This window comes from Tursiops truncatus, chromosome 5 (assembly GCF_011762595.2).
Source record: "Tursiops truncatus isolate mTurTru1 chromosome 5, mTurTru1.mat.Y, whole genome shotgun sequence".
NCBI lineage: Eukaryota > Metazoa > Chordata > Mammalia > Artiodactyla > Delphinidae > Tursiops > Tursiops truncatus.
This window is the reverse complement of record NC_047038.1, coordinates 97,664,122-97,676,376: the sequence shown is the minus strand read 5'-3', so window position 1 is coordinate 97,676,376 and position 12,255 is coordinate 97,664,122. Positions and strand designations below refer to the sequence as shown.

The following is a 12,255-nucleotide window of genomic DNA, read 5'->3' as shown; positions in this document are numbered from 1 at the left end:
TTACCAATTGTCCCACTATTGCCCTAAGGAAGAGAAAAGCAGCTCTTGCCATTGTGGAGCTGGCCCAGTGCTGCGAGCTAGGCTTTGGTGTTGCAGCAAGCTGGCCTGGCACTTACACCAGGTCTTTTTTTATTTTTGAGATATAATTGACATATAACATTATATTAGTTTCAGGTGTACAACATAATGATTTGATATTTGTATATACTGTGAAATGATCACCACAGTAAATCTAGTTAACATGCATCACCACACAGTTACAAGATTTTTTCCTGAGATGAGAACTTTTAAGATTTATTCTTTTAGCAACTTTTAAATATACAATACATTGTTATTAACTATAGTCACCATGCTGTACATTACAGCCCCAGGACTTATTTATTTTACAACTGCAAGTTTGTACCTTTAGACCACCTTCACCCATTTCTCCCACGCCCTACCCCTCACCTCTAACAACCACAAATCTGTTCTCTGTATCCATGAGTTTGGTTTGTTTGCTTGTTTTAGATTCCACGTATAAGTGAGATCATCTTGTATTTGTCTTTCTGTGTCTGACTTATTTCACTTAGCGTAATGCCTTTAAGGTCCATCCATATTGTCCTTCCCACTGGGTCTTGATGTTCCCCTCTAGCACATGAACAATTTCACAGAGCATCAACATCAGATAAGACCATGATGGATCAAATAAAAACACTAACACTCTGTAATCATATTTGAACACAGATGAATTTTAAACATTATCAAGCCACAAAATACCAGACATTTCCCTTTCCTGACTAATATGAGTGATTGCTATTTCTTTACCTGTTGCAGGGTTAGGCTTGCTCTAGTCACCTTCATTCCCATAGATAAGATTTATTAATATACCCAGTCATAGCATTGTCTCCACTTTCTGGAGCACATCAATATGTCCCATTACTGATAATATCAACTTTGGTCACTTGACTAAGATAGTGTCTGTCAGATTTATCCACTAGAGAGTTGCTGTTTTACTCTTTGTAATTAATAAGTAGCCTGTGGGGAGATACTTTGAGATGTGTAAATATGTTGTTTCTCATCATACTTTCAAAGTCTAATTTTAGCATCCATCTGTGAGTCTTTCCTATAACAATTATTACTGTAGTGTTTGCCAAATGGTGATCTTGTATTTCCATCACTCCCTCTATATTCATTAATGGGAATTCTCCCTCATTTTATTTATTATTATTATTATTATTCTGGCCGTGCCGTGTAGCCTGCAGGATCTTAGTTCCCTGAGCAGGGATCAAACCTTGCCTCCTGCAGTGGAAACGTGGTCCCCTCTGGGGACCACCAGGGAATTCCCCCCTTCTCCCTCAGAGTAAATAAAATTTACTCTTTTATTTATATCAGTAGAGAGTTACGGATAGTTTAGTCTATGAATTATAATCAGATATTAACATTATTTGGTTACACAAATTGTCCCAGATTTAGCCATTGGAAGAGCCATCAAGTTGGCTCTGAGGTCCTCCTATCTCTAATCCATATTTGTACTCTTTTTTACTTTTTGGTACACAAGATGTTCCAGGCTTATCTTGTACTTCCCTTTCCCAGCCCTGGAATCATCCATTTCTCTAATGAACTCAGGCTCTTTTTAAAATTGGAAAATGGTATTTAGAAACCAAGATTTGGGCACAAGGTGTGTTCATTGATAGTGGGTTGTTGTTCCTTCTAGGTCCTCTCAATGGAGAGGGCTAGGAAATATTTATGTATTCATACACATTTCTATATCTCTCTGTGTGTATGGGTGTGTGTGTGTGTACTGTAAAGTTGTTGTTTGTTGCCTCAGTGGCTTTCTAAGTGCCTGTTTTGAACTTTTACCAAGTTATTGCCCACTTCTAAGTACCCATCCCCAGTACATGTGTTCATAAGCCTTATAATGACTTCCCCATCTTACCCTTTTCCTACTTTCCACATTGACCAAGTTACATTTAAATTACCCAGTGAGAATGCTTCCTGCATGCCACAAGCTACCCCACTCATGACCCTCAATAAAGGCATTCGCCCACGAGTCCTGGCTCTGCTCTCTCGACGCCTGTTGTTACCAAACTTCAGGCTTCTAAGGGACTTTGCATGGCCCTTTGGGCATGTCATGCCTCCCCCTTTAGGACCTGTGAGTAGAATAAATTCTTTAATTTCATATGCTTGTCTGAATGGGATTTCCGTAGCTGTGTTGGAGTGACCCTTAAAGACCCCACAAAGGAGTCTTACCCCCTCATTTACAACTGTGTGTGTGTGTAAATAACCATGAGTTCATACCAATGATTCCAACTCAATAGGACTCATACTAGCTGTCCTCCTTTCCTTATTTGTAATTTCTTTCTCTGACAGGGAAAAATCTCAATCTCATTATCCACAGTATATTATTCAAGCCATATATAGATAGATAGATAGATAGATAGATTTCGGAATTGCTAATTCATACCTCTGTGAAAAACAAGTTTAGTAACTAGAGTATAATATTTGTCAGGTTTTTTTTATAGCTTTATGTTATATAGTCAAAATACTTTCCAAGTTTATTTAGGTTACCTTTTTCTTCCTCAGTGTGGTTATAATATTAATTGTAATACAGTCAGGTCTATTTGTTACTGTTTATATTGCATTTTGGGATCCTGCCACATTCTCTTTGATTTTGACTATCCATTTATGCGTTGACTTGATATGTGAAATATTAGCATGGTTGGAAGAGTCAGAGCCATATGAAAAGGTACACTTAGAGAAGTGTTGCCCCCAGCCCTGCTACTCCATTTCCATTCTCTCATTCTTTCCACCTCATTTACCCTGAACATAACAAGTTTCATTTGTGTCTGGTTTATTCTTCCTGTATTATTTATTGCACAATTGAACAGATACATGTGTGTTTTCTTATTTCCCTTTATCTCTTACATGAAGGATATCATACCGAAAACATTCTTTTGTGCATTTTTTTCCCACTTATATATATCTTGGAAGTTACTTCATGTCAGTTTATAGAGCTCGTCCTCCTTCTTTTTTTGATAGCTGCATAACACTCCACTGTGTGGGTGTACCATAGTTTATTCAACCTGTCTCCCATATAGTGCTTACAATTATTTTGCAAAAACAAACAATGCTGCTAGGAATAACCTCATGCATATGTGTTTTTGCATTTTTGGAGGTATATCTTCAGGATGAATTTCTAGATATGGTATTACTTGGGCAAATGGTAAGCGTAAGTGTAGTTTTGTTAAGTATTGCTAAAGTTCCTTCCAGAATGGTTGCACCAGTTTGCATTCTCACCAGAAATATATAAGTACCTGTTCCTCCACAGCCTTACCAAAAGAATGTGTTGCATACTCTTTAATTTTTGCCACCTGACAAGTGTTTAATTTGCATTTCTTTAATATTGAGTGAGTTTGAACATCTTTTTTAATATACTTAAGGTCATTTTCATGTCTTCTTTTGTGAATTATCTGTTCCTGCCTTGTCATTTTATCAACCTTGGGGCTTTTAAATTTCTCTCATTTTAAAGATTTTTTTTAATACTTAATGTCAGATTTTGTCCTCTCTTTGTGTACCTATAATCATTTTATTAAAACTTAGAAAAATATATGTTTGCAGACCACACTCACTAATGGGAAGGGAAATACCTAGAGCTGTTTTCTGATGGTGATAAAGTTCAACAGACAGAAACCTTTAAAAAAACGGTTTAAAGCTTCTTCCTTCTTTCTAAAAAAAATAAAAATAAACTCGTTTAATAGTCATCCAAAAACACTGTGTCCTTCACATGAGGCTGTTTGCTAGGACTCAGGGGACCATTTATAATGATTGACCTGGTTAATTTACAATTAGCTATGATGAAGCCTGGGCAGATTTAGACATGTTTGAACCATTGTTGATACGCTTTCAATTGTGTGGAAAAACATCCAAGATGTTGCCTTGTTTCATATACTGCTCTCCCTTTTTGTCCATGGGAACTACCAAACTAGCCAGGCATTACTGGGCAATGCAATCTAGAAAGAAACCCAGTTAATTCAAGAAATAGAAAAAGTGTAAAGTAATATGGAACAATGGAGGTAATTTGCTTGTTTTTGACACTGCCCTATGAGGGAAATAATACAAGAAAGCATTAGTATAATCACATTGCCTGAGTATCTCAAAGCACTGTATTTTCAATTTTAGTGTTTTTCTTTTGTCCTGAATTCTGAAGTGGAAATGTATTACATCTCAGTGTCTAGCACACTGTGAGTAAATCAAACATATAATAAGTACTTAATTCAAGAAGACAAGGAAAAGTACCTTCTATTAGACTACATTGAAGTTGGTGCTAAAGGAATAAATATGAAAAGAGAGTTCCAGTTCTCAAGGAGATCACAACAAACCAATGAAAATGCTACCCTGTAATAAGTGCTGTGATGGAGCAGGGCTCTAAAGCTAAGGGGCAAAGGGAGGGACAGGGACTGTGGAGTGAGCCAGAGAAGGATTTGAATTTCATAATTTACTTAAACTCTCTGAGCCTCCATTTCCTCATCAACTCAATAAATATAATAATTCCTACTTGGCAGGGCTGTTGCAACATTAAGTGGACAGTGTGAGTCTAGCACAGTGCCTGATATAGGGTAGAATTTCAATGAATATTAGCTGATATTATTGCCAACAGATATTTGTGGAAATCATCAAAAGAAATTTCCTTGCTGCATTTTTGTACATTTTAGCCGTACTCCCTGATACTAATCTGATTTTTTTTTATTGTTCATTAAATTCATCCCTAGACTTTATCTCATAGAAGGTACTCATAGAAGGTAATTTTCATTGTCTTCTTGAATTAAGTACTTATTATATGCTTGATTCACTCACAGTGTGCTAGACACTGAGATGTAATACATTTCCACTTCAGAATACAGGACAAAAGAAAATACTCTCAATAAGCACAGAAGGTGGATAGGTCAGAAACCATTTCCATTTTTAAAGATTAGTAAGAGGAAATTTAAATGATTAGTTAAATAACTAGGCTGATCAATGACTAGTCCAAGATCACACAGTTTAGGAAACCAGAATTTGAGCAAAGATATTCTCACTTCAAATCAAATCAATGTTGCATGACCCCACACTGCCTCTCATGATGGAGAGAAATTAGGACCCACCTAACAAAATGTACTTCATAATAAACGTTGCTGGGGCACAGCATCAGGGCTTGCCCCTAACACGTACCAAGGGTCTGTCAGCACTGACAGTCTGCACTGTCAGAGGGATACAGGCTCCAGGTAAATTTGAAGTGAAGGACCAACTTGGATGAAGGAAGATTGGAGAGGACTACTGTGATGTTGTGGTTTTTAATAAGAAATACATATTTGGTCTTCATTCCCGTTCATGGCACAGAGCTCCTAAAATCTTTGGAATTTCTTACATGGTAAGAGCAATAAAGGTGTCTTGTTATTCATAACAAGCCCCTCTCAACTACAGAGGAGTTTATGCTAATGAAGTGACTTTTTTGAAAGCCCTTGAGGGTGCTGGTTGCCAGAGAAACCAATCTTTGTTTAGAGGGTTGGAACTTTTTGCGAAGCTCTCAGACTTCCAGGGGAGGGGAGAGGGGTTTGGAGACTGAATTCAATCACCAATGGCCAATGATTTAATGAATCATGCCTGTGTAATCAAGGCTCCATAAGAACCCAAAAGGACAGGTTCAGAGAGCTTTGGGGTTGGTGTACTGGGAAGGTGGCCCACCCCAAACTCCACAGGCTCTGAACCTCACCCTCTGTATCTTTTCATCTGGTTGTTCATTCTTATCCTTTAATAGCCTTTGTAATATATCAATAATCTAGTAAGTAATCTATTTTCCTGAGTTCTGTGAGCCAATCCAGCAAATTTATCAAACCTGAGGAAGGGGTCATGGGAACCTCTGATCTAGTTGGTCAGAAGCACAGGTGACAACCTGGTCTTACAATTGGCATCTGAAGTAGGGGAGGGAGGGCAGTCTTGTGGGACTGAGCCCTTAACACGTGGAATCTGACACTGTCTCCTATAGACAGTGTCAGAATTGAGCCAAATTGTAGGACACTGTATGGGCAGGCTCCTCAAGATGTCTGTTCTCTTGTTCTCTGTACATTCTCTGCTTACCAGTCCCTGCTTAACCTACATTCTATTCAGATGACTGACCTTCCCTAATCAGCAAATACCTACGTACTTGCCCCCTGCCCCAGCTAGTGATTGTTCTAAGCTTTAGATCAGAATATCTCCCCTGTGATAGCTTATCAAAGGGGTGGTGAGAGGCTGTGCTCCTCTGCTTGTTTCCCTGGTAACCAGTGAGCCAACCTGATGTCAATCCTCCCTAAAACTGGTAACCTCCCTCTCCCCCCATCCCCTGCCCTGGGAGCGAAGACTGGTGGGCTGTCACTCCAGGACCTTGCTTCAGAAATGTAAGATCCCCCTATCCATTAAACCATTGATGTTTCTGTCACTGACTCTGGGCTCTTTCTTCGGTCTCCGGACAAGTACGGGGCTCGCAGGCCTGCAGGGTGCAATCCAATGGACCCCCATCTGGTGTTGCAGAATTGCTTGGTGTGGAAAAAAGCTACCACACATTTGGTGATCACAGGTGACAGTGTTCTGTGAGTAGACAGAAAACAGGGGAGTTTTTCCTTTACAACTGCTCATCAGAAACAAGTCCACAGCAAAAGGGAACATAAAAGAGGGGCAAGAGGAGAAAGGTTGCAAGTACACAAAAGCTTAGGATGGTGCAATTTTACAGAAGTCCGTTTCCATAATTCACTACTCCTTCTGTCAACTGAAAAAAAATGCACAACGTGAGTGTTGTGAGTTAAGTTTTATTTGGAGCCAAATGAGGACTATAGCCTAGGAGAAGAGCCTCACAGATAGCTCTGAGGACCTGCTGCAAAGAGGTCGGAGGGGAGGTGAGTATGCACGCGATTTTGGTGAAGGGGGCACGTGCGTCAAGCACACATTTTGGCAGAAGGTTGCTGCTGGTCACGGGGAGCAGACGCCTCCGTTAATGATTTTAGTGCTTTTCTAGATATGAGAAGATGTAAGAAATGGGGCTCATAAAATCTTCTCCTAAAAAATATCTAACTCTCTGAAGGCCTGTTCTGCCAGTGTTTCCCAGAACACACAGTGCCTCATTCCTGATCACCGTGCTGAACTCCTTTCAGGGTGTGTTGAAGGTCAGCGACTGCAGTGGCGGGTGACTTCGTTCTTGTAGAACCAAACAGCGTGCAACAATTTTTAGTTGGCATGGTCATTATCACAGGTTTTCTAATTTGTTTCCCTGTCTTGTGTGGAGACCAGGCACCTGTTTAAAATAGTTCTTACAACCCTGTTACGTTCCCTAACACCAAGAGAAGAATCTGTACGTTTTACCAGTTCAGTGAATCCCTTCCCCCAGGGGCCTCTGCAGAAATTCTGTTCTTCAAAGATCAACAAGTCACTTGGTCTAAATTGCCTCACTTGCCCGTGAAGCAGAGTACCTCAAAACAGGCTTCCAAGAGCAACCTCCAGGCTACTTACACCAAGTTTTTCCTTTCAGACCACTGCCACGTAAGACCCTGCATCGAAAATGCAAGCTCCATCTCCAGTGGTCATTGTAACTCAGCCTGGAGCTGGTCCGGTTCCTCAAACCTCTAACTGGCAGACGGGCATGTGTGACTGCTTCAGCGATTGCGGCGTCTGTAAGTGCTGGGGAAAGTGCCCCCGTAACTGATGCGGAGGTGAATTACCAAAGACCAAATCCTTCCCTCACTCCTCCCTTATTGTGTAGTAAACGTTCCCCACTGATGCCAAAGTACCCTGTGTGTCAGGCAATGCTTTGTTAACAGAAAAAACCTGTACGGACTGTAAATTAATTGTTCTCCACCCTTCGAAGAATAGTCTTACTCCTAAAATAAGTTCTGGAGTTAAGATAATAGGCAAAAAGCTGATAACTCTAACAGTGAACAGACTTGGCCTAATGACTATAAATAGACCATACATCATATTAAAAGAGACATTTCAAGTTTTACTTGATTAAAAAAAAGACTGCTCTTGTTACACATAAATTAAACTCATTATTTTATAGTTACACTGTGCCCAGTAAACAAGGGATAATTTTCATCCATGGTTTCAGCATGAGCTCAGAGAAAAATTATTTTATTTGTACATTTAGCTTTGTTATACACCTAAGAATAAAGAATTCTAAAGGCAATTAACTTCTCATTGGGTAAAATATCTCTGACCCTCCTTGTTTTTTGTTTTGTTTCTTTTATGAGCGCTCTCTAAGTAAACTTGGGAGAGAGGAAGTTTGAGAGAAGATGGGGGTGTCAGAAAGGTCAAATGCTTAGTTCTCAACACCAAGCAGGAAACAAACAAACCTGCCTATATAACAAATTTTGCTCTGAGGTTTTTGGTTTTGTTTTCCTGCCTCCTTGAAGTCTACACAGTGTTCTGAGACAGGAAAGGAAAATTTGTTAACCTCTAACTTATCACTGGAATTGAAATTTGAAATCGAGTTAATAATTACATTGAAAAGCCTAAAGGGGGGCTTCCCTGGTGACGCAGTGGTTAAGGACCCGCCTGCCAATGCAAGGGACACGGGTTCAAACCCTGGTCCGGGAAGATCCCACATGTTGCAGAGCAACTAAGCTCATGCGCCACAACTACTGAGGCTGTACTCTAGAGACTGCAAGCCACAACTGCTGAAGCCTGTGTGCCTAGAGCCTGTGCTCCGCAACAAGAGAAGCCACCGCAATGAGAAGCCCGCGCACCGTAATGAACAGTAACCACTGCCTTCTGCAAGTAGAGAAAGCCCGAGCGCAGCAACGCAGACCAAACGCAGCCAAAAATAAAGATAAATAAAATTTTTTTAAAGTAGATTGTAAAATAATATTTAAAGTAATATTAGATATTAAAAATAATATTTTTTAAAAAAGCACAGAGGGAAAGAATTACCTAGGAAATGGAACAGTTGGGTTTATTGATTTGCTGTCATTGTCCTACTGGATGACCTGGGGTGATGACTTACACTTCTCGGGACATTAGTTCAACATCTGCATATCATAGTGATAATGAAACCACAATAATAAAACCTTCTAAAGATGAACATTCTAATCCCCTAACCCCTAGTATTGTTACTCAAATAAGTGAATTACAAGTCCTAATATGAGCTTAATATCTTCATACAGAATTTCTTAATTGTAGATCTGACCAAATCATTCTCCCTTCTTAAAATATTTCAGAGGTTCCTCATGACTACCATGACCCATTCTGAGCACTCGTACTTCCTCTTTATCCAGTCTCCAACTCGCCATGGGTCCAGCTTCATCCCCGTCCCATCCCTGGCTCCAGCCATGTTGAATGAAAACCAGTCATTGCCTAGACATACCATGTTATCTAAAGAGGGTCTTTTCCCTTTCCTCTACCTATAAAATTCCTAATCATCCTTCAATATTCAGATCAAGCAACATTTCCTTCCCAGAGCACTGGAGGCCCCATTTGTGTGAGTGACTCCTTGGCATCCTGAGTAGGTTTCTGTTGGAGAATTTTTCATATGATCTAACTTCCCTTCTAGACTTCAGACAGAGGCATTGTCAGTACTGAGGATAATCTCTGGAACATGGCTAGGTTTCAGTGAATCATTCAATACATGGATGAAGGCAGTACTACAAAAAGAATACAGACTTTCCAAGGTGTGGTTATTCCAGAAATGATTGGGTGGAGAGAAGGGAGAAGCTGATGCGTTGCTGAGCAAAAGCAGTGAAGATGGACTTGGCAGCAGGATGTGTGACAAAGGCCCCAGGATTTGGACCGCCATTCATGAAAGCACACTAACTTTCAGCTGTGGTGGGGGCAGAGTGGAGTAATTTGTACCTCTGATTTCATGTGTCCAGGTCTCTGTGGCATATTTTGCTTCACGTGTCTTGCATGTCAAGTTGCATCTGATATGAATGAATGCTGTCTGTGTGGAACAAGTGTTGCAATGAGGACCCTCTACAGGACTCGATACGGCATCCCGGTGAGTCTCTTATGACACTGTATCATTCAAGTATGCGCCCACGTTCAAAATAATTGTCATAAACATGGAGACAATTTGATGGTACCCATCATCATACGAATTTGATTAGTAGGAGTTTCCTAGCATCTGCAACCTTGTATTCCATTACTGTAGCAATAGATCCTCTGGTTATGGGACCTCCTTCTATGTTTCTGTGAAAACCTTAGAAAATAAACAACTCTTGTATTTGCAATGTATGTCATACAGTGGAAGAGGAATGTTCAGAGCCTACTATGCCCCAGGTATATTACATATGTTACATCATTTAATCCTTACACCAACCCCGTAAAGTAAGTAGGCCCACCAGGCAGAATTCCTTCTTACTCAGGGGAAGTTGTTCTTTCTCTATTAAGGCCTTCAACTAATTAGATGAGACCCACCCACATTATGGAGGGTTACTCTAAGTCTACTGATTTAAATGTTAATCTCATCTAAAATATTATCTTCACAGAAACATCTAGAATAGTGTTTGATCTAATATCTGGGTACTATGACCTGGCCAAGTTTACACATAAAATTAACCATCACAGGAAACAAATATCAATAAATAGACAGATGGCTTCCCTGGTGGCGCAGTGGTTGAGAGTCCACCTGCCGATGCAGGGGACACGGGTTCATGTCCCGGTCTGGGAAGATCCCACATGCCACGGAGCAGGCTGGGCCCAGTGGGCCATGGCCGCTGGGCCTGTGCGTCTGGAGCCTGTCCTCCGCAATGGGAGAGGCCACAACAGTGGGAGGCCCGTGTACAGCAAAAATAAATAAATAAATAGGCAAAATATTTTAGGAACTTATCTTATTCCATTGAAATTATTTTATTTTTTATTTGAAAATATTTCTTACTTTTTTAATTATACAAGATAATACATATATAGGTAATTTTATGACAAATCCAAACACAGAGGTATATAAAATAAAAAGTGAAAATCTCTACTCAGTGATAAATTCTATTAGTAACTTGGTGGTCTCCTTCCTCAGGTTTCTTTTTCCTATGCCTATAAGGCATATACATATAGATTAGATGTAGCTATAGCTATAGATCTAGACATATGGGGTTTGGGATATGCAGGGCTAATTTATTGCTTTTTTTTTTTTAATGAGTTCATACTATATTGTAACCTGTTTTTTCCACTTAATATATGGTAGACACCTTTTATGTCTGTAATACAGATTCTTTTTAATATCTGCATAGTATTCCATCATAGAGATAACATACTTAATCACTTCCTTATTGATGAAAGGTTAAGTGATATTGCAGTTTAAATAGTTGTACGTATATGATTTTGTACATGCACTGGTATTTTTGTAGGATAGTGTACTAGATTAGATTGACAGATCACAGGATATGCACATTCAAAATTTGAAAAATACTGTTAAGTATCCCTTCAAAAAGATTATATCAATTTATAATTTATTAATATTATACGTGTGCCAATATAATATTTTTTCATGTTGCCTGTCAGAGAGGAAATGATATTTCCTTGTCGTTTTAGTTAAATTTTTATTAGATAGATCAAGCAACTTTTTGAAAGTTTATTGTCCTTTTTCATTTCTTCTATAAATTATCTGTACATATACTTTGTTCATTGTTTTATTGAGTTGTTTTTCTTTTCTAATTGATTTGTAGGAGCTCTTTATTTATTATGCTATGACTATTTAACATGAAAGTTATCAACTTTTTTAAAGGCTTAGTACATAATCAATTTTTTTAAATGCTCATTAGGAGTTTGAAAAATTAATAACAGTCTAAAACTAAAACTTCAGTTGGTTTTGACAAAATTTGGAAGATTGGAAGGAAGAGGAAGAAACTAAGATATTCTAAAGGCTTTGTCTGGCATTGATAGATAAATACACATTTTTTTATAAAAAGAACATTACTGAGGTATAACTGACTTACAATAAACTGCATATATTTAAAATGAACAATTTGATAAGTTTAGACATATGTATATACCTGTGAAACCTCACAGTCAAAATACTGAACATATTCATCACCCCCAAAATTTACTCACATCCCTTTGTAATCTTTCCTTCTTTCCCCTCCCCTCTTCCCCAAGTAACCACCAATATGCTTTCTGTCACTATAGATTAGTTTTCATTTTCTACCATTTTATATAATAGAACTATACAGTGTGTAGCTTCTTTCACTCAGTATAATTATTCTGGCATTCTTCAAATCGTTGTGTTGTGTAAACTTAAATGTGTTAAGAGGGTAGATCTCATGTTAAGTATATATTTTTAAC

The 12,255-nt window shown here is 38.8% G+C and overlaps 1 protein-coding gene across 1 annotated transcript in view; it reads left to right on the top strand.

The window, feature by feature from the left end:
- The window catches only part of PLAC8 (placenta associated 8), a 37,912-nt gene that overhangs the window by 6,319 nt on the left and 19,338 nt on the right, over positions 1–12,255 (top strand). Inside the window, exons 2-3 of the mRNA XM_019932849.3 lie at positions 7,517–7,658; positions 9,852–9,976. Coding sequence (XP_019788408.1) covers positions 7,547–7,658; positions 9,852–9,976 — 237 coding nt within the window. The 5' untranslated portion in view covers positions 7,517–7,546. The remainder of the gene's footprint in view (positions 1–7,516; positions 7,659–9,851; positions 9,977–12,255) is intronic.